At 46.5% G+C, this 24,610-nt stretch overlaps 1 protein-coding gene across 2 annotated transcripts in view; it reads left to right on the forward strand.

The window, feature by feature from the left end:
* LOC100747839 overlaps positions 1-24,610 on the forward strand; it is a 126,165-nt gene that overhangs the window by 62,502 nt on the left and 39,053 nt on the right. For both annotated transcript variants that reach the window (XM_012381886.3, XM_012381888.3), the window contains exons 2-7: positions 12,824-13,195; positions 14,063-14,375; positions 15,383-15,625; positions 15,706-15,860; positions 15,939-16,808; positions 16,887-18,608. In XM_012381886.3, the coding sequence (XP_012237309.1) occupies positions 12,858-13,195; positions 14,063-14,375; positions 15,383-15,625; positions 15,706-15,860; positions 15,939-16,808; positions 16,887-18,608 (3,641 nt within the window). In that variant the 5' untranslated portion in view covers positions 12,824-12,857. The remainder of the gene's footprint in view (positions 1-12,823; positions 13,196-14,062; positions 14,376-15,382; positions 15,626-15,705; positions 15,861-15,938; positions 16,809-16,886; positions 18,609-24,610) is intronic.

Raw genomic sequence — 24,610 nt, forward strand, 5'->3', positions numbered from 1 at the left:
CATTACCGCGTACCTCGTGAGCGGTCCGGTGAACTTCGAAGCTGGAATATCTTGCCAGCCGCGATCGTGTCTCTGGAGATTTCAACGCTAGGCGGAGCGGCGAGCTGGTGATCTCAACGCGTGCAAGACGTTGTTCGCGACTTGCAAGTGGTTCATACATATATATGGATCTTTTTTTTCCTCGCAAAGTTTTTTAATCGTTGAATCACGAAGTTAAGCCTGTTTTATAGGTTGTTAGGGTTATACGATTCCTTTTAATTTTTTCTCTTCAGAGAGGCTATTGCCGTTTTATGTCCTGAATTTTTCTGTTTGTCATTGCGGAACAATAACGAGGACTAAGTATGTATCAAAGAAATAATTATATTCGTTTCTCTAGATCGTTGCCCAAAGATACATTCGATGCTCCTTTCGAAGCGTTTGCAGGTAGATTGCATCAGAATCGGGGCCCCACGGATCATCAAGGTCTACCTACATCGAATCGCTTGCTTAATTCGCTGAATCAGGCGAACGAGAGCGTCCATGCCGCGATTCGTGATCGCGTCATTCGTTTCATACGACTCGCTGGTCTGTGCGACGTAACTCAGACGATGCCCTGGTAAAACAAGTATCCGAGGCAAGAAATTCTGCTCGCCAGCTGGCTCTTAGAATCGAACGAACGAATCGGCGTTCTTTGATTGCGCTCGTGTATAGAAACGCGGTCGCCGTAGGAGGTACGAGCTTTTCCTCCCTCGGACTTGACGCGATGAAGCACGCAAGCGGCTCGATAACTCGCGGTTCCATAGTTACGCAGCAGGGCGATACCGATCGGTCGATACGTCATTCCCGATAACTTCTTTTCTTGATAAGAAAGCTGGACCGCGGCGCAGGCAAACTCGCGGCTCTCTAGCAATTAATAGATTCACCCCGCGTCTACGTTCCTATTCAAATTTATTTCTGACTGCGTAGACCGCGCTTTAAATTGCGTCGGAGCGTCGAACACGCGGTAATAGCGATATTACTGTAAAACGCGCCACTACGTGACTTCTCCTTCTCGTCTATGCTCGTCCGGTGTCTTTCATTTTTTCTCTGCGTATTCCGTTTCGTTGTCCGACGTATCCATGTACGGAAGTCTCACGCTGATAAACTCGATTAAGTTGATTTCACGAGCGAATCTCGTGTTTGCTTAAACGATTAATAACGTCCCGCGGAATCTTAATACCGCGGTCTCGTTTTGCTCTCCGTTCGTTTGTCTGCCACGGCGAGAATAAAAATCCTCCGAACCGTTGCCGTTCATACCCTGAACACACCGTATTATTCTATGCACGAGTTCCTCTAGCGGCGAATACCGACAAGGTCGAGTCGCCCGCAGCGTTCGCCCCCTCCAACACCGCCTCTTTCCGCGTTAATTAATCAGTTCCCCTTCGTCGTATTCCGCGAGCGTTGCCGATGGCGCAATCGGCGAGGTACGGTTCTCGTGGCGCAACGCGACGCTTCCACGTGCACGATCCATCGATACCGGTTAGAACCGAGCAGCTGCACCGAACAGTTTACGCCTATTACGCCCTTCGTATGCCGGATCGATTTGTCTATCCGTTAATTAGCGCCTTGCCCACGCTACGCCGATCTATAAAGTTCGAAACGCCATTCCGTTCGAGCGAAATTATTCGAGACTCGCGCGCTCGGAAACACCCGGACGCTCGTTCCACCCGGATATCGTCGCGATACCGATGCATTGACTCGATAATCGTCCATTTTATTTTCGCGTTTATCGCCATACAAGAGCAGGAAAGAGCGAAAGACCGCGCTACGAGGAATCACCTCGGGGCCGTTACTCCAGGAAATCGTACACACCGCGTGTACGCATTTGCAAAGCGCGTACGAGAGAGCCTGCTGGCTGATTCTTTTCGACGCACTCGCGCGTATGCCAGGCAGATAAGGTCTGCGATGGGACCGTGGGAGGAACGAACCGCTCTGCCTCGATCCCTCGGGCCTGAGAGCATTTTCTCGTTCCCAGCCGCGACCTATTCCGCGGGACGAATTTATTCGATCGGCCCTCGATGCTCTGCGCACTGCCTCTTCCGAATACACACATTGCTCCAAGGAAATCGCACAACATTCCAACCGAATGCGCGACCATTAAGAGATTCAGGATGTATAAACTCTTCCCTTGCTAAAGTTCTTGATGAAATTTCTTGCTATGAATTTTGATTCGCGAATAAAAGACAAATTATCGTTATGAAATCACACAGCATACCTGTCGCACTCGACTTTTTCGATGGATCATTGTATCTCGTTTAATTTATTATTGTAACAAATTTTCTTCTGTAGATGACTAAAGTTGCGGAAATTTAGGAAGGTATGCGATCGAGTCAGGTCCAAGGTCGAGATCGTGCACCTTCGACCCAATCGATCGCGATTAACCGACGCCGCCGATCGGGGCAGCGAATTAGAGAAACACAATAGCCTATCACGCGATCGATCGAAGCAAGCGTGTCCGATTTTTCTCTTTCGTCGGAGATATATGATCCAGCCGATCGTTTGAGGTATCAGCGGGATCTCGCGGGCCGAAGAAATATGCAGATAGATAATCTCCGCGGCAACAAATGGACGCGCGATTCGACGCGCCGTAAAACTGCACACTGCCGGATGAAAGTGCACCCGACCGCGTGCTATCGAATCGCATCGCCGCGGAATAATTGCTACCGAACGTAGAGAATGGTAAATAACAAATTGCGACGTCCCGATTTTTCTCGTTCAACCTCTCCTTTCCGCCATTGACTATCTGAAGATCTGTACGATGGAGTGACACTTGAACCGTCGAACAAACTGATCGAAGATCGAGGACGAATCCGGCGTGGAATCGAATCGCGATCAACGTCGGTCGCATTTCACGGGGCGACGAATCCGACGGTGGCTATTCGCGAGAAAACGATCGATAAGAATCGATTCCGAAACCCTAGTACTGGCGAGCTTCCTGCTGTTACATTCGATGTTTACGATGAAACGCGAAACAAGTGATTGTACAATATATTGCAATAGGAATATGTGAGTACGCTTTCGTACATTAGAATAACTGCTAGATTAAAAAACACAATAATCGACGTAGGTTATTAGGAAAACGATCGATCAATCAGAATTTTCTACTCAGAAGATGGCAGAAACTGTTTGCAAAATCTGAATCATTTAAACTATTCATGAAATTAAATAACGATATATAGAATAGGAAAATTAATGTGGATATCAAGATTAATCGAAACATTATTGCGACGATTACTGCGATAGATTGCTAATAGTCTTGTAATTAAAATAATGATTCAGGGCACGCAAGAGCAAGAAAAAGTTAAAATTTCAGACTCAGTAATTCTGAATAGTTTCGATAATTTCTCGACGATTTTTCAAGTTTGCTTTATTTCTTGCAAGCGCTCTATTCCTTATAAATACGGGTGAGAAGGATACCGTAAAGCAATTTGGGTTACAAGTACAACATTCGAGATGGCGATGCCGTGCGTTATCGTTGATCCTGGATGCGTCCCTCGCATGAAAGTACGCGTTAATCAGCGGACGCTATACGGGCTTAATGTTTCATACGTATAACCGGGCAACGAAGCACCGGCCGAGTTATGGCACGGACTTTCGAAAGGGAACACGAGCCCTCGATCGAGCCAGCGAGAGACCAAAGCGAAGAAAATTACGATCCGTTCCTCCGAGCGTTTGACCAGCCGTGCACGTTTCGTCGTATTTCAACGCGTCGCGTCGTTTCCCTTCCCTCGTTCACTGTGTTCGTCGTCTTCTCGTCCCCTTCCGCGATCGTACGTCCTCAGGACGACTCGCGAATGATCGCGTTAATAAGGGCAATAAGTTTCACCGTCGGCATCCTGCTATCCTGTCTGAAAATAAAAGAATATTTACGCGCCGCGCGAATGATAATTTTCGACCGGGCGTAACACTTTTGTGTTCCGTGTCGGTAAAATTGGATTCTTATAAATTTTGGAAATTTGAAACGTCTCGAGGATATCTTACGAAGGCGTTCAGCGTGAAATCTCTTTGGGAGGATGATACTTTCTAAAGGATTAAAAATGTGTATAATCAATGGAACTTTAACAAAGAAAATTGCGAGAGATCGAAGCGAAAATTATTCGAATCGAATTCAATTTTATGAAGAATGTGGTGCTATTGCGATACTTATTGTCACGAAAAAACTATAGTGAAGTAAACGTCGTGTTATGTCAAACGAATGTTTAATGATCGACGTGCGCGGGTATCGGCACGATAAAAATCGATATAACTTGTCGATCAGTGGCTTGGCTGTTTTGCGACTGCGTAAAAGTCTCTGTGTACTTTTGCGCGATCCACAAGCCTGTCGTCACGTGCAAATATGCGTGCTCGACTGTTGAAAAATCTGCTTTGTCCGTGCGCCATTGAAATCAGTGTGGGAGAAAGCTCGGTTATCCTTCTCACGCGCCCTCGAATTCTTCGATTTATCGACGTGGTCCGTGTTATGCACGTTCATCTCCGTTAATTGATTGTTATTAATACGCGCGTTATCGTGGCCGCTAACGGAGTCGAGATGCCTTGATAAATAGACTTTGAAACGTTATCCTGTTACCTACTATAAACGAGAACTCGGTGGCACTTGCCTTGAACAGTTATAGTCGCACCTGAAGACGATCGCTGAGGCATCCTGGATTAATCGTGGATACACTTTCCTCGTAATTTCATCCTTGAATCGTGCAACTTACTTGTCTTACGAGTGTTGGCTCGCTCGCTATCCGCGCACGCGAACTCAAGTGGAAATACCTGGTTTGGAATGTGTGATGAACGATTCGATGGTAATCAAGACGATGGTACAGAATTTTATGGGAGGACCGTATATCATAAATAACGTTCGAAGTTTCAGCTATTAACTACTACAATCGTGTACTACAAAATCATGGTTCGTAACTGAGCATTCGAATAACAGCAACCCAAGGAAGCTTACGGCCATGGAAATTTAAAGCTCACTATTCCTTCGGGAAGGACGAGAGTTACACCCTCTCGTAATATCAAGCGCATTAACCTACTTTAGCCGCTATAACGGCCTAATAGACTCTTCCATGAGCGGTACAAATGAAAAAGCCGCTATTCTATCGACGTTATATAGGAACGACGTCCTACGCTAATGGATGTTCAGCATTCGTAGACATCTCTCGGAGAATACCGGCAGGCCTGCATTTTCTTCGAGACCCAGCTACCGTTGGAAGCAACCAACCCGGCCAGCAGGGGCCTACGCAGACCCATGGCACGGCCCTGCCACCAACGCTCTCGTACCTCGGGGGCTGGATCATAATTCTGACCGGCAGCAACAGAAAAAAAAAATCGAATCGCGGCCAGATTTCCATTCCGCGGCCCACGGATTCTCGTGAAACGCTTCCTTCCAGCCCTCGTATTCCTGTCTGCGAGCTGCATTGCAGGCTCGTCGTCGCAGCCTGAATATTTATAATTCGTGTCTCCGAGCAACGGTCGTCCATGACGAACGTCGGGTCGGTAATGTTGCCTGGATTAATAGGGCTTTTAAGAGATACCCTAGCTGTCTAGCTCTCCCCTATCTTTCTCCGATTTACACGCGTCGAGCTGCGAGTTGATATTCCTCTTAATCTCAATTTATGATAACAAACGTGGCCTCCAGGGCGTTCACGATTTCAACAGAATTAACGACACTGAAAATAATCGTGTCATTCGAAGTTTATACGCGGTTAAAGCACGTTCTTGAGCTATATATGTAAGTCGTGATCCATAGTGCTCACGCGTATTGTGATCTTTATAAAAAAAAAAAGAGGGGGAGGAAAGAAGCTATGCATCGACTTTTTTCTCTGTGATCTGTAATTTATCAAACGGATATATAAAATTTTCATAAGATTGACGATTTAACTATAAGATTCACAACTCCGGACCAAGACATCACGATTATTTGCTCGTCGTAAGTTAAAGCTTGCTCGATGGGGACGTTAATTATCGATCATTCGGCGGCAGATCGGCGGTCTGAAACACACTTCTTCTTTAAGAACTTCTTCTTTAAGAACTTCTTCTTTATTTTTCATCGTCTCTGAGTCCTCGAACGGTCGTACACGGCCATCTCGCTCGTTCGTCATAACGAAAGCCCCTTTATCGTCTATCGATCTGGCTTTTTCGCTGTCTCCGGCGGTAATTGCCTTCCATCCTGTCGTTTTGCTCGCTCGAGGACAGTGCTCGCGTTGAATTTACCGCTCGCAGCGATCGAGAAATAGACGCGGGGACACGATAAGCCCTCTCGTATCTTGTCTCCTGGTATTCTACGGCCGGCCGTTTAACCTCCTCCCGCATTCCTCGTCAATTTCTTTTTCCGAGGCCCGCTGTCGCCGCGAGGAACGCGACCCGCGCACGCTGACCTTCATTGTTTTTCCATCGGCTTCTTTGCTTCCTTTTACGATGCATCGTGAATCGCACGCCGCCAATTGCGCTTCAGTCTCTCCACCGGAATGAATCCTATCAACCAATTACTCGAGATCCGTGGATACAGCATCGTTGAAGTATAACCAAATCGGCTGCTATTTCGATGGACAACGCAAAAGAAGAATTAATGCCTTCTTGCCGTCACAGGATATTGATAGCGTCAAGGGGATGTGTTCTCACTGACATTTTAATTCGAATGTTCTTTGTAACCCACTAAATTTCACGGTAATTTCTGAAACCTTTCATCGCACCTCTCTCGACATTCATCATTGCGAAAGAATTATCTAGTTATTTATTTCGTCTGTATCTCTCGCCTCGAAATTCCTCGTGCAAGAATTCGTTGTCAGACTGTATGGTAATCCATATAAATAGCGAATCTCGAGGAGAGACTTTCACTCCTTTGATCGTGGAGTTGGTATCGCGCGACCAGCATCATCGAAACGTCTTTATCTCGAAAGCAGGTTGATAGATGCATCGGTGCCGCCATTAATTCCATACTGCGCCTGATTAAAATAGCGCGCGCGCGCGTATTACAGGCGAATTAAAATCCGACTCTCGAGCGCTCGCTCTCGATCGTTCCCCTAACTAACACGTGCGCGCCGGCCGCATTAATTACGTGATGTAACGCGAATAACGTTCACGAGCCGGTCGTTCAAGCCATTTTTTTCTTCTTTCCCCCGTGAACTTTCTGATTTACTCTGCCCACGATCGTCTAATTCTTGTTCCAGTATACGGAAGACAGTGAGATTTGTTGCACTTCCTGAAAATGCTACATCTATATATTTTAGCATCTATTTCTTTAATGGAAATGTGCATTGACCAATTTGAAAGCGCAAAATGACTACAGTGTAGCAATAGACTCGTTAATATCGGTGGTATCGGACGTGAATTTATGCGATTCGATAGGACGCGCGGAGCTGGTGCATTAAAAGCTGATATCGTTCGGTTGATGGCGTTACGTAAAGAACGATTTACGGTAATCACGGGAGCTGTGTCGAACAGCTGGATCAAACTGCTGCCGGAAACCACGAAGAATGAAGTGTACCGGTTAGATCTCGACAGATATTTAATTTGGCATCGTTTAAAAGTGCAAGCAGAAGGGAAACATTTGTTGTATACGACTGGCGTGCACGGCTAACTGCGCTTAAGTAATCGTAATTACACGTGGATTACTATTCTTACGAAGCGTATGCAACGTTTTTCTAAAACAGTTAACAGTTCTCGCGGCAAAATAAAAGATTCGTAAATGTTTACTTCCTGATCGGAGCCTCTAATTGAACCGCTAGATCTACTGTTACACTGTCATACAGGAAATTAGCGGCGGCTCATCGTTTCTCGTTCTCTGCGAATATATGCCATCTCTAATGCTATTATAAAGAATAGCAGCTTCCAGAATCATGACTGTACCTTTAAACAGATAATCCTATTTTAATCTATGAGTTAGCGATGAATCGATTGACTTGAAATCTAATTTTGCTTTAAGTAAAGAAAACAAATCTACACGAAATAGAAGAAAGACACTGTATAATCTGTGCAACGAGACGGGAGAGTAGACATAAACAAAACGCGATTGCTGCGGCTGCAGCTATTGGTTGCCGTCTAGTAACACTCGATTGTGAGTGGTTTTGTTTATGTCTACTCTCTCGTCTCTGGCAGATCATAGGTATCCACCGCTTCACAAACGCCATTCCTTACGTTCCTCCCTGACACTTAATCCCAGCATTCCGCGTCTTTAATGTGACGACAAATTTCCTTAGCGCCTCCGATACGCGCGTATCCACTTCCTCCGCGGCATCTCGCAACCGTCCTTGGTCTTTGGAAACGCGATACTCCGCGTCGCTGCAGATTCTGTGAACTTCGTCGAGTTGCGCGCTTGTCGTCGAAAGGATCCCACTGTTTGCGAGCTTGCAATCCGACGCGACGCCGATAAAGCCGGCGGGAAGAAGGCGAGGAAAGACGCAGCGGCGCGCGAACAGGGAAAACAACCCTCGAGGACGAACGCGTGCACGTTGCGAATGAATCGCTGTGAATTTATCACGGCGAAACTCAAGGCGACGATCTTGCTCGACCAGCAATTAACGCCGGTGATTTAAGAACGTGCAAGCCGAGATTCAATGTCGTCGCCTCTCTTTTTCCTTTTCGCACGCGTAATTCCGCGACCATGTCCCGTATCATCGCGGTTCTCATCATCTTCTTCTTTTATCGTCTTTCTCGGTTCTCTTGTCTCTCTTCTGCATGTGGCTCGCCAAATGTCTCGTATTGCGCACGATCTGTTTCTTGTACTTTCGTTTTTGGTTGTTGAACAGTACGGTTCGTTTTACTTGATTCGACTCGACGTATTTCCCCCAGTTCAACTGCGTTCCATTCCCATTCGAGCGCGTTACGTCTCGTTACGTTCCATTCAGATTCGTTCTGTCGTACGCGCGATTCCAGCCCATTCAGCCATGTGGAGACCATGCTAGTCGTTTTGTTCGCCGCTCTCGTAACGATCTGATAATTTAGGCACGGCTTGCGTGTACGAGTTTCGTTCCGCGTTCCGTTTTTATCACGCGATGAGTTTATTAACGTTTCTACGCCAGAAACCAACCCCCTGCGAGTATTCAGTGTATCGATTTTATCACGGTGCATTTAAATTTTTAAAGTTTCAAGGATCCAAAATTCGAGGATCTCAAAGTTTGTAAAATTGAGAAAAATGTCAACTTAATCGCTTTGATACGGAGAGCATTTGTTTCGGGTTAGATCGCGTACGAAAAACACAATGGCTTGATCTTTCAAATTGTTGCTGAAACCTCGAAATTGCAGAGCTAACGTCCAAAGATCGTCGACCATCACCAAAATGGCAACAGTGTTCGTAAAAAGAAATATCAAGAACGGTGTATTAGTACGTAAAATAACCGTGTACAGCGGACAAGAATTATTGGGTGCACGAGCATTTTTGATGATCCTAACTGAGGAAATTACACGTTCCCTTGGAGATTTACCTACATAATGTATTCGCCACGTATACGACCAAGAGACACGCACTCGAAAATTCCAAATCTCATTAGTTCCCTACATAATTTCCATTTGGGAAACATCACGATAATTTTTAAAGAAAAAAAAAAAGATTCATTCATCGAAAATAATGTCTGTAAACACAGTCATCGCGCTACTGGCCTGATTTTTCTAATGTTCTCTATTTGGCGCGTTCTCCTGCTTAAAGTTTTGACGGTTCCGACAGGGAAAATTACACGTTCCGGAACAGGGTTGCGTGTTCGCCCAAGGAATCCGGTAGGATATGATTACAGCTACTATTATTAAACTATTACTAAGAACCGGTGCAGAAGAGCGGATATTTTGTTGTCAGACGCGATGCAACTCACTTGCGAGTACAAAGGAACCATCGTAATTGGACTCGTTTCTGCCAGTTTGCGTTCCGCGAGACAATTTGCGTGAGGGAAAGATAATGCACGAGTAGCACGTTAATTCGCTAAACTGACCTACCTAGTCCACGAATCGTTGGAACAAAGAAAAACAAAGATTATGTAGGAAACGCAGAATCGTTGGAACAAAGAAAAACAAGATTATGTAGAAAACGCAGAATCGTTGAAATATAGGAATTCGCAGTATATTTGTACGAAACGACAGGCATTTCGAATCCCAAAGGATCATAATTCTGTCATGTGCGTCTATTCAGGCTCGTTTCTTATTACGTGAAACTACAGCGCCGACACGCCCACCATAACGAATTCAATTTAACGCACGCTAAAGATCGTGAGTTCCTGGTGTATACGAGACCTGATAGCGGGCTTTTATATTCAATTTATTAGCTTTAAACGCGGTTGCTCGGAGCTGTTTACGATTCTCGGCTGCAACGTTTTGTCGAATTCGTGTCTCTGCGGCTCGTTGTCTATCGTCATCCAACCGTCGTGGTTATTAAATATGATTAGCTTATTACGACTTGTCAATTCGCGTTCAATCCATTTATTAAGTCGCTCTACTTGCTTTTCGTTAACGGCAGGCGTAGATCGAGGCACTCGAAACGATCTCTTATTATTAGTTTTTACGTATTGCTATGCATTGCGGTACACCAGCCGCATACTTTCGCTCGTTACAAAATCGTTCCGCCGCATTTTGCAACCCGTTGAACCGGCGGAATGCGTGCAGGCCGCTTGAGAACGCGTGGATCCAGCGAACTGGTAAGTGGAGCTCGAGATCGAGGATCATCCGCCACGATCGAGGAACGCCTGGAGGAAAAATCGCGGCGGGTTGAGTTGCATCGTGGACCAGATGATTTCTTCCATCTTCCTTCTCTTCTATATCGCTGACTTCGCTGATGTACCGGTTTCACGCGCGCATAGGCATAAATATACACGGTCATGGAGGCGTCGAGAATTTACCGGGCGAATTCCTTATCCGCTTCTCACGTTTTCATTCGTATGTCCAGCCGTTGGTTGCAGGATCAACGGACTGTGTCCATAGAAACGTTTAAGCGTTTAAGAGAACACGGAGGAGGAACGGCGGTGGATGCTTTCCGCCAACGTCATCGATCTTGATCGCGCGGGGCGTACAACGATAACGATTGTGCGCTCGGACGCGAGCGGTTCCCGAGTAAACGTGGAAGAATCTAGAACGGCTTATTCGTATCACGCAGCGATCGCAGGATACGTCGTGATAACTGATGATACACGGCCGATTGTTCGGCCAGCCGCAGATCTTCGGGAGCATTCGGCTGACCTACATCTCACTGCCGGATGACGGTCAATATGACGCGTTCCCGTTCCAACGAAATCGTCTCGCGGAGGCCACGCGTGGGTAGCAATTTTTCATCAGCGACAAATGAAAGCAATCCTTTATTCGACTTCTTTGAGCCACGAGCGTGTCAGGAGCAACCGAGTCATACTTTGTAATGCGGCTTCGAGAGCATGCCAAAGTTCATCCGACTTCTTTTGATTAAAAAGTTAATGTAGAATGTGGGTATTTAGTGGAGAGCAACGTTTACCCATGCTCGTAATAAAGCATTTGTCATATCATACACGATATGTCCGACCTACTTTTCTGTTCTAATACAAGAAGATCGATGTTCTAAGTGGTACTAGAAACAGAAGTTTATGGGCCTATTAACAAAGATAAAATACGATTACCGTAAAACTGAAAGCTACTACATAATTCCAGCGCCAATTTCGAATCTCCCTTAATTCACGTCTAGATCATGGTCCATTCATCCTCATTAGCAAGGCGCTACCGAGGCACACCTTTCTCATCCATAGATCTTACTACACGACATATATAATTCAAGAACGACGCTCGATATTCTCGATAAAGCGGCATTGGTGCGACTCATCGCGCCTCGTTCCTCGTGATCGCGAGCGAAAGGTTAAAGCGAGCTCGTTGGATTTTATCGCGGACACGCCTATAGCGGCCGATTCGTCGAGTTTGCACTTAAACAATGTACTTTCCGCGCGCGAACAAATTGATTAGTGTGTACGGTGGTGGCGGTCGTAAAAGGTGCGTGATCGAGTCGCGATCCGATAGATCTCCGGGGATCTAGATTCCCAGGAATCTATATATACGGTGCGCGTGCACCGAGTGAAAGCTACGGTATGTTGTAATTTACGCGTGACCGTGGTCGATCAACGGTGATATCCGTAAAACCGAGACTAATCGCGAACCGTTCCGCGTCGGCTCTGTGGCTGCGTTCCTGATTAACGATTTTAATTTAAATTGGTACCGTTTCGCGGTGCACCGTCAGGATCGTTCGACTACTGTCTTAATTAACCTTCCGACCATTCAATTAGAAGGCTGTCTGCTCAGCTTATTTCCTCCATAAAGCGGTAAAAAGTGTACGCGTTCGCCGATGAAAAAGGACGCGTGAGAATGTTACAAGTTTTTGCATATTCCGGTAAATTGCCTCGGGACAGTCGAATTTATTGGTCGGAAGTAATGTTAATCCACGGAACGTAAGATCCTCGGAATGTGAGGAGTTGCTTCTGTGCTGTAAAAGACGGCAGTGTAAGAAACGCGGGGACTTGCTTCCGTACGAGGCAAGGTGCGCGAAAGAAATTGGTGAGGTGGAGAAAGAATTCGGATAAACTTATCGTAATGGGTATCGCACGAAACTAATAAAAACCTCGAGAGGAAGATGCAATTACCAAAGTGGATCACTGAATGACATTGACGATTATCACATAGGGGAGAACGGTAACGCTTGGATATTAAAGAGGAAACTGTCTGGCCTGGATGTTTCAATTGACAGATCGGCCATGCTATGTAAAACCGAAAATCTAGCTTCTAATAATTCAATTAACAATTCAATTACTTTTACCTATCCTTTATAAAACATCGACACGACGATAAAAACGCAAACTAATGAACCTATTTTTACTGGTTTGCATAGGTGTATCCCGGATGGCGGGGACGTTGGTTACACGATGACGGAATTGCAGCCGTCACCGCCAGGATATCGAGTCCAGGATGAGGCCCCGGGCCCACCTTCCTGTCCTCCAGGCTCCTACAAGTACGCGAGTCACGGCCACAGCAGCGAGGCTGCCAATTTCAAGAGTACCTCGTCGTATCCTCAGGAAGGCTATGGCCTTAAGCAGAGTCCGTCTCGAACGGTGCCTCCTAACGAGTACTATCGGCGTAGAAACGACGGTAGGAGGTCCACGGAAAACGAGCACGAGGCTGCCAACGCAGCGAAGAAAGCCACAGTTGCCGGTTACAACGAAACTTACAAAAAGAATACTGCGGGCTACAAGAACGACAGCGGGTACGTGACCTTCGATCGAACTTTTGTTAGTCTTGTCATCTCTGCTGTCAGTCATTCTTATTGCCTTTTGCTTTTCGAGACATTTATCTTTCACGCGATGTTACGACTGAATTGACGCAACTCGCGTTCTTAAATCTCCGATCTTTTAAATTTTTGATTTTTAGAATCATTGAACTCCCGAACGTAAAATCGTTGCAATTTCTATCGATTTTCTAAAGAAAATATGTTCCCAGTCATTCAAATCCTGTTTCTCTTCTTCGCTAGAGAATTCATTGAGGAATCGATCCGCCGGTTGCATCGAAATGAATTATTTTACCCCATCTGTATCGGGGAACGAGTTTCCACGGTTAGCTCGCGCACTCTTTTATCGAGCAGCTTTTTGCAGGCAAGATAAGAGATACCGTTTGGCAGCCAATTAGACGTTCTCTGTATTAGTCGCGGCACACTTAGATTTCGCGATAGGTCAAACGTAGTGATGCGAGCAGCATGGTATCTCGTCGTTAGGAAGACGGGGTCCACGCACGACGTCGCAATTATAGCCTGATTATACACGTTTCCAGTTACGTTGAACTTGTTCGTCATTCCATAAATTACGCGGCGGCCACACATCCTGCTAATAAAGTGGTTCAATGACATCGCCGACGAGGAGAGGAAAGATCCGTGGTCAGCTACCGGGATTATCAAGCGTCTCGGAGGTGATTCATCGCGCGGTGCGAGCGCTAATCACCGACTATTCGCTCTCGGTTCGCGTATAATTGCTCCCACGCGTACGATTCGTCACGACGTTTCCATAGATGTTGACTAGTGACCAAACACGATTCAACTCGCGTGCCATTAATGGACGTATTTCCTTGTTTGCACGAACAGGTATAGCGAGAGTCTTGGATTCGACAGTTACACGCTCCCTCTCAATGAAAGAGACGAAGCGTCGCCGCCGCCAACACCGCCAGTCCGAGACGCGTCGAGCCTCAAAGGCGTCTGCTATGGCCCCGGTCACGAGAAGTACCCGTCGTGGCCGAGCGCGCCAGAGCGACACCCCGACGAGGATGTCCACAGCTCAGGCCACAGCGGATCACATCGATCCAAGTCTTGGACCGATCACACCAACTACCCGAAGGAGAAGCCTGCCCAATACACCAGACCGCACACGAAGAGGCCCAATCCTACGTTCACGCAGCAGGTAACGTATCTCTATGCCCATTCACAGTATCACGTCGTAGCTCTCGATCGATTCGCCGCCGGTGGGAATTTTTCCCGATCCGATGCGTCAGCATGCCGATAAAATCTCACGATCCGATTCATTCGGTGTACTTACTCGCACACGTGTCGGTGCGGCAAGCATTCCTTCGCGTCACAGGCAGTTACGAAATTGAAAACTCATTTGCAAGGAGGCGAAGCACTTTCGGTGTTAACGAGTCACGAGCGGACACCGGCCGAGCTTATCGTACCATTTTCGGCGTGCTTCTGGTTGCACGCGAAATGTTCCACGAGAGGACAGCGACGACGTGTGTCCGGGCACATGCAGAACCTCGACCGAAGGAAGTTTAATTGGTCGAATCGTGTCGCGTTAAACATCGATGGAACGACGGGCACGTCGGAACCTTGGTAAATCGCTACGCCCTAAAACGACGCGTATAATTAATCTCCCACACTCGCACCCTCCTTTCTCTCTCGCGGTGACATAATCGCCGCGTGGTTGCGCCGGCGACTTCCTGAAAAGTAGGCCAACGATTTCGAGGCGAAGCGTTGTTTCGCCCGACCAGCGCCCCATGTCTCCTCCCAAGACTTTTAAGAATCCTCGTCTTGTACGCGAATTCCAACGTTTCCAGGTACAGGGGAACGTTAATGCGCCGTAATTCATTCGACTTTCCTTTTGCTCAATTTAGAACTTCCTTATTAGCTGGACGCGTTTTTTGCCTACTTCGGTAATTAGCTCGTTGCCTGGTGGTTTATTTTAAACCGAAAGGCATTACGCTGACACTCGATGGGAAGAGCGGCTCGCGTGGCAAAAACTGAATACAGCTTAAGTTCAATTACGCACCGAGGTTCAGGCAAATGTATGCGCGGCCTGTGCTGATTGCGCAATCGATTACGCAGCCCCGCGGTACAACACTCGTGTACGCGAAGGCGGACGGACGAAAGCGTTTCGAATACCACTCAGGAAAAACAACGATTTTCCTATTGCAGCTGAAAACGGTGATGGAACGTTGCGAGAAAATCCCGGCGGAGACTTTCGAGTCGCGTAATAGAACCGCCGTGGAAGAGGAATCGAGATTGTGGCCTCGCGTGGATCGCGAGGGCAAAGCTCTGGGTGATGCGGAGTATGTGGTGCCATCGCCTCCTGAACGCGAGCAACAAACGGCTCAGACCCTCAGCCATGCCGATTTGGAAGCCTACGTTAGAAGCTATCAAGATCCTCAAGTGTCCCAGGTAACGCATAACCTTGGTCGTTCAACGTTTTCTCTTACCAATGGATTAATGTAGTAATTGGATTCTGCTTTGGTTGGTAGGTGGACATTTACAGGGAAGCAACCCTAACACAAGCGGGCCTTGAAGAGTACACGAGGGTGCAACATTCTCAGCAAGCTAGCTACGCACAATCCGAAGGTTATCACAGTTACGTTTCCAGTGTCGATTCTACGACGAACACACCGTTCCTCGATAGGTACGATACTGGACGATTTATACGACAATCGTTCGTTTATCTTGTGATGTAATATTTAAATTCAAATTGCTCATGCAGGTTGAGAAGAGACAGCGAGGCAGTGGCACAGAGGCCAACGTCCACCTGGGAGGATACATCAAGGGAAGGAAGAGATAGCGTAGTGACGACGTCCAGCGGAAGTGCCTCGAGCAGCGAAACTCTGAAATGGCACGGATCGATGTCGGACGTGAGCGTGTCCAGCGGGTTGCCAGCTCGCCAGGGCGCTTCGGATCGGTGGCATCACGGATCGATGTCGGACGTGAGCAGCGTTAACGGTGGAATTTTGCCTCAGAAACCCAACAACAGCTGTCATGACAAGTGGCAAGGATCTATGAGCGACGTCAGCACCAGCGGTTTATCTCCAACCACAAAGGGCAGGCACAGCGAGAAATGGCCAGACAAGTGGCAAGTTTCGATGAACGATCGCAACAAGCAGAGTCAGGGTAGATCTAGCTTACCGGCTGTGATCAATCATTGCAACGCATCGACCAACGTAGCAGACGTTTCGTCGACCGTTCGAGAGAGCAAGTGGCAAGAGTCGAACATCGACGAGGAATCTCTAGTGGATAAATCGCAGTCAGGATCTCAGTGGGACAATTCGGTGAGGATCGAAGGTGATAAGTATGGTTCACTGGCTCAACCGATGCCGCAGAGTCCAATTCGTCAGCAGCTCGGTGCTACGACCCCTCAGAGTCCCGAAAATTGGAACCCTATACATGGATCGATGTCGGATGTTAGTCAAGCGAACGGACATCCGTGTAGCAAACAGTTGATCGCTCACAGTGCCAGAGTTCAAACTCCACAAAGACACCATTCAGAGAGTGTGTTGTACTTGGACCGCGAACGAAATCAACGCAAGCTGTACCCTGTTAGCACTACTCAGCCTCAGGAATCTACGCAATCTTCAAGGTGACGTTATAATTCCACATACCTCAAAGATCTCTTGTCCTCATCAAAGGTTTATTAAATTTGTATTCTTTCTTTCAGGATGGTGCCAGCACTGCCTCAACAGCCACAAATGTCAGTGGCGGAACGTATAAACGAGCTTGAGAAGCAACAACAACAACAACAACAGATGCGTTACACTTACCTGGACCCAGAAAAACGCCACAGAGTCTCCGACCCAACCTTAAAAGCCATACAAAAGAAAGCCCTGCTTTCCTTCTACGAGAGACACCACCAGGCATCCTGGAGATCAGAACCGCAACTGGCCCAAGGAATAGCTCCTGCGCCTCAAAGCCCCCCGCCTCAGCCACCCCCTCGTCCTAGACCGCCTTCCTCGAGACGAGCGAGCTCCGCCTCCGACTACGCCAGTGGCACCTGGCGAGAAAATGGAAACAGGAATCAGAACCAAGGTAATGGAGAACTGTCGAGTCCTAAGCATCAGCACAGCAACAGCTGTGGTAGTCTCTCTACGGACTTGCTAGGCCCTGTGATAGTAGGACCAGCTATATCGATCGACGATTGGGTGCCAGAAAGGCCACCCAAAAAACCACACTTGAGAAACGTTTACAACGACCGTGTACCCAGTCCCGATTTACCACCGCCATCTCCTCCTACAGTGACTGAAAATGAAGTTCACGATTGCGATGATCCACTGCCACCTCCGCCGCCAGAGCTCAGCGAAGATTGTTTCACTGAGAGCCAGCGCAAGCCCAGCAGCACGCACCATCAATCTGAGGAGACAAAGATTCGTGATAGATCTTGCGACAGACACAAGTTAGAGAGACACTCAATGAGAAGATCGAAACACGGTTCCAAGAGAGATCACGAGAAGTCCGGAAAGTCTTCCCCAAATTCGCCCGTGAAGACGATGTCCCAGGAACAGGAGCAACACCAATTCGTTAGACCTGCCATAGCATTGAAGCATGTCGACTCCGAGATGGTGCTGGAGAACGGTGTTTCAGCTGGATTCGCCACACATAGAATGGTGGCTACGGGTCGGTCGAGTTTAAGATACCCGTCGACGCAGAAGTTAATGGTGAATGGCAGAGTAACGCCAGCCAGGAGAATATCGGAGGAGCGGCCTTTCTCTAGCAGGCCACCGGCGCAACTACCTGATCTCATCTCGCAGCGATATAGCGACTCTGGGAACCAGAGACCTGCCCCTCAAGTACCCGTGGAACCGAGAATCATTCGGCAAGAGTCGATGCGAGTGGACGGAACGCGAATCGACGTTTCTGGCTTACTCAGGAACGATTCGGCTCAGAGACTGGAATCCTCTTCTGGTCAGAGACCTCAGCCGCAAGTGCCTAAAAACGTCGATAAAAGTGCCTCGAGTAATCAATCTAATCAGGCAACGAGACCAAACTACCTGCCCGTGCCTGAGAATTCTAAGTGCGCGTCCAAATATCTAGAAGGTGGAAACCACGGTTTTGCAATTGGTAGTCCAGTGAAGACGGGCTACGAGGCCAATTCCAAAATGTTCCCGTCGGAGTCGAGTCCTCAGAAGTATCACGAGCCCCCGAAATACGTGCCCAACCATCACCAACGTCACGGAGACGTGACACAGAGGAATTACTACGCCCTGCCCCCTAAGTACATCGACGCACCGAAACAAAAACCTCAACCTCAGTGTCCTACGGATAGATACGGTGGTACTGGTTCACCTAGTTCTCCTCCTCCGCCCCTGGCGCCGCGACAGAACACTCCAGGCAGGAAATCGTTGCCACCTCCGCCTCGACCGGCACCTCCACACGCGCTACAGGGGTAAGTTTGATGCTTTTTTAATGACCCTCGTCATTTCTCTGGTACGACCTTTAAATTATTCTTCATTACGTTTACTTGTATATATCAGCGACACAGCAGCCTGTTAATAAGACTGAAGATCGTTGGTTCGCATCGAAGATATCGCAGGAACCATTATCTCGCTTTTCGGCGGGCATTAGGAATCATTACCTTTTTGTCGCGTTTTGTAATCGCGAGAATCTCACGGATCGTTCGTTTTACAGTCGTCAATTAAAGATCTCAGAGGGAGGGTCGAAACGTCTATCGAGAAAAGGCGCACGGTATGCGATCGTCAAAGAGTTTGAGCCACGGAACGCACACGATCCTGTAATTGCGGCGTAATTGAATGGTAAATGGCTGCTGCCGCCGCTTGGCGCTTGCAGGATCGTCCATTATACGTATAGTGTCCCATCGTACGAACCCCTTATCCTGCGATCGATCAGTTGAATTAGAGGCAACCGCGGATACACCTTACCCTACGCTGTTGACGGGATGCTTATTAACGACCCTCGAAGATCGATAGATCACTCGTGAAACTGACGCACCGCGTCGCGAAAACGTTCGAGCTACATCCCTTGATGGCGTCGTTTCACCGAGAACCGTAAACACAACGCTTGCTTTTGATTTGTGGCTTGAGAAGAAACACGAAAATATTTTACTGAAATTCCATGAGGATCAGCGTTAATCATCATTCCTCTCATAAAAACACGTAATGTTTGTTTAATAATTTGCAAGTTTATGACACATAATCTGCGTGAACTAGCCGGTTCGAGCAATTTGCAACTTGTTCTCCTTATTAATGCTTCAGTGCCGCTTTTTATAATCAATTGATACAACACTGTAAAGCCACTGTAAACTGGAATTCGATTATGAATTCCCGAAGATTAAAACTAAAAGCAAAAAAATTTGCGAACCAGCTTCTCGTTAAGTACTCAATATTCGTACGAAAGAAACTCGTGGACTCCCCAGACCGAACATCGTAGAATCGTTACTGACTCGTACGAGCCTTGAGCAAGAATTACCGATGGATTATCAAGCTACGAAGCCAGACGAGATCCCTTGATGCTCGTTTTTGTGCCGGTTTAAATCCAGGAACTCGTAAATCCCCGGGGATCAGCACCAGCGATGCCGATAGTTCGGCGAACTCTTGGCTCGCTCGTTAATTATTTTCTCGTTCGTCCGCTCGACCGAATCGTATGCATTACCATGAGATTATCATTGCAAATCTAACGGTGCCCATTACCGCGTTGATTTACGAGCGTGTGACTTTCCCTGAATCGCGTCCGGTGAGAGTCTTAAACGACATCGTCGCTGGCTGCCAGCGAATGACTCCTCGGAACTGTTCACGATCCCCGCTGGTTTTAATCGTCACGTCCACGTAAATTCACCATTAAACTCTGAAATCGTTATTCCCCCGCAAACCTTCAGCTTTTTATCTGCTTCATCTCTGCCGCGGGTTCTCTTTGTTTCCGCCGCGTCCTTGACAAAGTTGTTGCTTGAAACTCTTATAATCTTCAGAAGAACCAGGGGGGTATTGAACCTTAATTGCGATCGGTTACCTCAAAGATAGAAAACGCTAAACGAAGAAGGTACAACTTGTCTCGAACCTCGTTCAGACCAGTCGTGGTTGCAAGAAAAAAGTCGTCAGTGGCTTCCTTGCAACGCGAGTCTTTGCGTTCTTGAAAAGCAAGAACTCGGGCAAGGTCGATCGCACACGAAGCGCCCTGCCATCCGGAGGATCATGGTAGCGCGTTTCACGGAAGCGGAGATTCTCCGTGACCCAGCGCCTCTTTGTTCACCGGTCCATGATTTTTTGGGTCATGAGACGCACTCTGACCAATTGCAAAAAGCAACGGCGAGATTATACCTGAGATCGCGAACGACTTCATCCAAATGGAAGGAAATTAACGATGGATTAATAGTAATTGCACGGTTGTGGAGATTCACCGGTCGGACTCGTTCCTCGGAGGGCACAGGATGTAGGCTCGATCTCACAGAGCGATAAGTCTTTTCACCTTTCTTTTGTTTCCTTCTCGCTCTGATTGGGTGACCAGCTTGGCTTCTGTGATGGTCGAGTTGTCGACTGCGACGGACGAGATTCCGACCCCGCGACACGGTTCGGGAAGCAAACGCTCCGCTTCGTTTTGACCTTCGACGGGAAGAGACAAGTCAGAGAGATCTTCTGTGCCATGAAGTTGGCAGGTATTTAACGTGGCTGCCGATTCTTCTCGCCTGCCGCCTCTCCCTCTTTCTTTCGTCCGGGGTATTCAAGCGGAGGCTTAACCTTTCGGCTAAACCGAGCCACGAGGCAGAAATGTCAGAAAAAAGGTTACCGCGTGGCACCACGGGCGTGTTTGCCTGTTCTTCGGTGCTCGATTATGCTCGCCGTGGCACTGCTGTTCCACCACACGGATAGAAGAGTTGAACGCGTGAGAATTCGTCGACTATTCGGCCTCGTCCAATAAGAAAGATCTCCGTGTGTAGCGAGTTAGAACACGATACAGTTCTATGTTTGAATCTTCTCTTAACTCTCATAGCAGACAACGATAGACGCGTTCCACGCCGGTACTCAAGAAATCACGCGAATTTATTTTTCTTCGATAACATCTGGTCAGCATCAAACTGACGGGAAAAATGCGCTGATTCAGATCGCAGATTCCATTCGAGGCAGTAATCTAATCGCGTAATTGCGATTGTGCTTCAATGCCTGGTCGAGTGCGCAAAAATGTATTTTCGCAGGAAACGTCTGCCGATTCAGTTGCCACGATTAAACAATCCCCAGAATAGATCGACGTTTCTCTTAATAACGATCGTAAAGTCATAGTTATTCGAAGAATGTTGGTTTAAAAATTTTTTCACCGTTTTGATTACGTGACTACCCGCAGCGTAGTTACTGATACTCTTTATGCTGGCAGTTTCGCTTTCCGTTACGAGTTCGATGTTCGAAGAGATTAATGATACGACCATAAATATGTACATATCATTCAGCGTAAATATATTTAAGAAAATAATAGCGTTTCCAAAGGGAAAGTGGAATGATTCTATTGAACACGAGCTATTCTTGAAATACTTGTTAAAAAATTCTGCCCATGGAATTTAAAGAAAGAACCAAAGTTTATCGCAGATATTTCTCTTTGAAACAAAATTATTCGACCTTAACTATTAACGGCGCCAATTTGCTCGTTAGCCATGCTCCACAATCTAAATTGTACGCATTTCTTGGGAACAAAGTCGCTTGGAGACGTCTCGTCAGATGTGGAACACGATTGACATACATGACTGATCTCATTTTAGCCCTCCACTGTTTTAATAAGCAATATTTCATTCTTCAAGCTACTAACTTAAATAAAGCATCTGGTTAGATGTCACTATCGTCATGGTATTCGAGCCGAGTCTTCACGTTTCCCCAGTTCTCTTCGTTTCGTTCTTGAATCGTACCTTAGTCCCTTTCTTCTCGCCGCTGCACAAGCAAAACTCGTTCCATTCTGCACCTGAGATTGCATGGAAGAAAGACCGCGACCTCGACAGGGTAACCGACGAGTATGCCAAGTATCGCTTAACATCGGTTACTTGTCGTCGAATCTCCTCCCTTTACCACGTCGGATGACACCGCATAAGGCTATAGCCAAGGAAGAAAAAGAAGTCCACGGTATATCGTATTATCGCTAGTCGAGACGATTTTTCTTGTTTTATCGCCACCACGCTTCGAATCGAATACGTGCTCGCGTCAAAGGAATTGGATTAACCTTTCTTCCGAAGACGTGATTCTTAAAGCAATGAATAGATACAGCATACATAGATCTTTCTTGCAAACTTTGACATGACTATTAAAAATACATTGACTTTGATGGTATTGAAGAGTTTTGGAACGAGAGGAAAAATTTTTCGTTCGAACGCACTCGATATGACTTCAAGTTCAATATGAGATAGTACTAAAATGTAAAAAACTTTGCTAAAAAGGAATAGGACGATACATCGTAACGTTATGGTGAACGACACTCATTATCGAGGTGTATATTTGCGTAGCGACAGCGACGATCACAAGATATAATCGTAATTCATAATTGGTAACTTGTAAATTATTTTTTCACGATTATATTTATACTTAAAACTCCGATTTTGATTACAACTAAATAGTTTGATGTCAAGGAGTATAGGAGAATGTGTCCGAATCGATTGCGGAAAAATTTATTATATGTTTATCTGTTCGTTTATTCTATCGAGCCACTCAACGCTCGATAAGCGATTTCGAAACTAGAGAATTTTATTTGCCATTCTTGCGACGGCGGGCTGTGAAATAAAAACCCCAGTTGTTTGATTGTGGAATCGATGGATTATCTGTAAAATATATATATTTATCGGGCGTAGTTACAGTTATCGGTTCTCGATCTCGTGAGGGGAAATGCGAGAAAGCATCGTTCGATATACTTTTAATTAAACACTTTATCTCTACGGATATGAGTCATAAAATAATTCACTCGTTTGATAATATTAACAAAAAGCAATAAGAAATGATATATCATAATATATATTGCTGACTCTCGTCGCTTGAAGTTATCGTCCTCAAAGTATCGTTTAACTATTCACACGATTATCCGTACCGAAGATGTAAATGCGTGTGTCGCAAGAGTACGATGCAACGTCTACTAATTATCAACGGTAATTAAAAGGAGAACGATGCCAGCGTTCTGGTTGCGGCAGAAGTACTTTCGTCGGTCGGAAAGTCGAGCACGGTAGCACACTCATTCGAGCAGCCTTCCAACAACTCGTAACGTCCTCCCTTCGTGCGTGGCGAGACTCGTTTGACGACTTGCCAAGAAACGGGGTCAATTGCATGCAATCCTGACTAATTCTAAGCGGGTTTAGAAGCGATAGTGGTAGCGTATACGCCTTCATTAACTAGTCGATTAACATCCGCCGAAAAGAAAGTGTCTTACATTGTTAGCAAATTTCGTAACTGTAGGACGATTAGAGCAGAAGCGACATTCATAAAACCTGTAATACTCAGGTGGTTTTGCTTGTTTCGATTTTATTAGGTGCAGCTAACGACTTTCCTGAAATATTACGAAATTTTCAGTCTAACGAGGTAAACTTTATCAACCCGCGAATTAGTATATCTAATCGACTTTATGTTTTCGCAAAGAACGGAAACGCCTACCGGGAGTCTGTTCTGTATTTCTCAGATAACCCGTTATAAATATTGGAACAGATATATACATTTAATTAATTGCTGGTCGTAATATAGCGACTACAGATTTACCGGATACGTCGTTTTACAGGCAACTTTTACGCGAATTGATATTGATTCACACGATTTATTGTGTAACGAGTTTCCCCTCGTTCCTCGTTAACCTCGATCATCACCGTTTCCACGTACGATATTTTCTACGTATTTTCTTCTTGATTTCTCCAATTCTTTTTTTATATTCTCCAGATTGCTAATACATTATCGGTTATTCTTCGGATTAATTGAAAACAATTATCGAAATTAATACTTTCGTTGAAGAGCTGTAGTTTTAATCTCTAAAATACGGTAGTCTATCTAATTTGCTGAGTCTGACAAGCGTCCTCGTCTCGACTTTGACTTCGTTCCGAACGGAGCATCGAGGAAGTTCGGGGGGTATAGGAAGCAAGTGACAAGGGACAGGAATGACAACGACGAAAGAAGACAATGGGCAGCGAGTCGAGACCGGCGAACACCGGACACGGGCTCACGGGAGCGTCTCGAGGAACGGTATCTTCATGGCGACACTTTATCTCACGAGTAAATGGTCAAATTGCTCGACATTATTAACCAAGTTATTTACCGTTAGAACGCGTGGTCTGAAAAAATGTTCGAGCCGATCGTTTTTTCTTTAAACCTCGATCGAGGCTAATTCTACAGTGAAAAATGTCTACGTGTCGCTTGCACCTGGGTAAACACGTGTACCGCCTACTTCCTCGTCGATGAAGCCCACCTTCCATCGTCTCGTTCCGTCAAGTAG

Source organism: Bombus impatiens, unplaced genomic scaffold, assembly GCF_000188095.3.
Source record: "Bombus impatiens unplaced genomic scaffold, BIMP_2.2 scf_0136, whole genome shotgun sequence".
Lineage (NCBI taxonomy): Eukaryota > Metazoa > Arthropoda > Insecta > Hymenoptera > Apidae > Bombus > Bombus impatiens.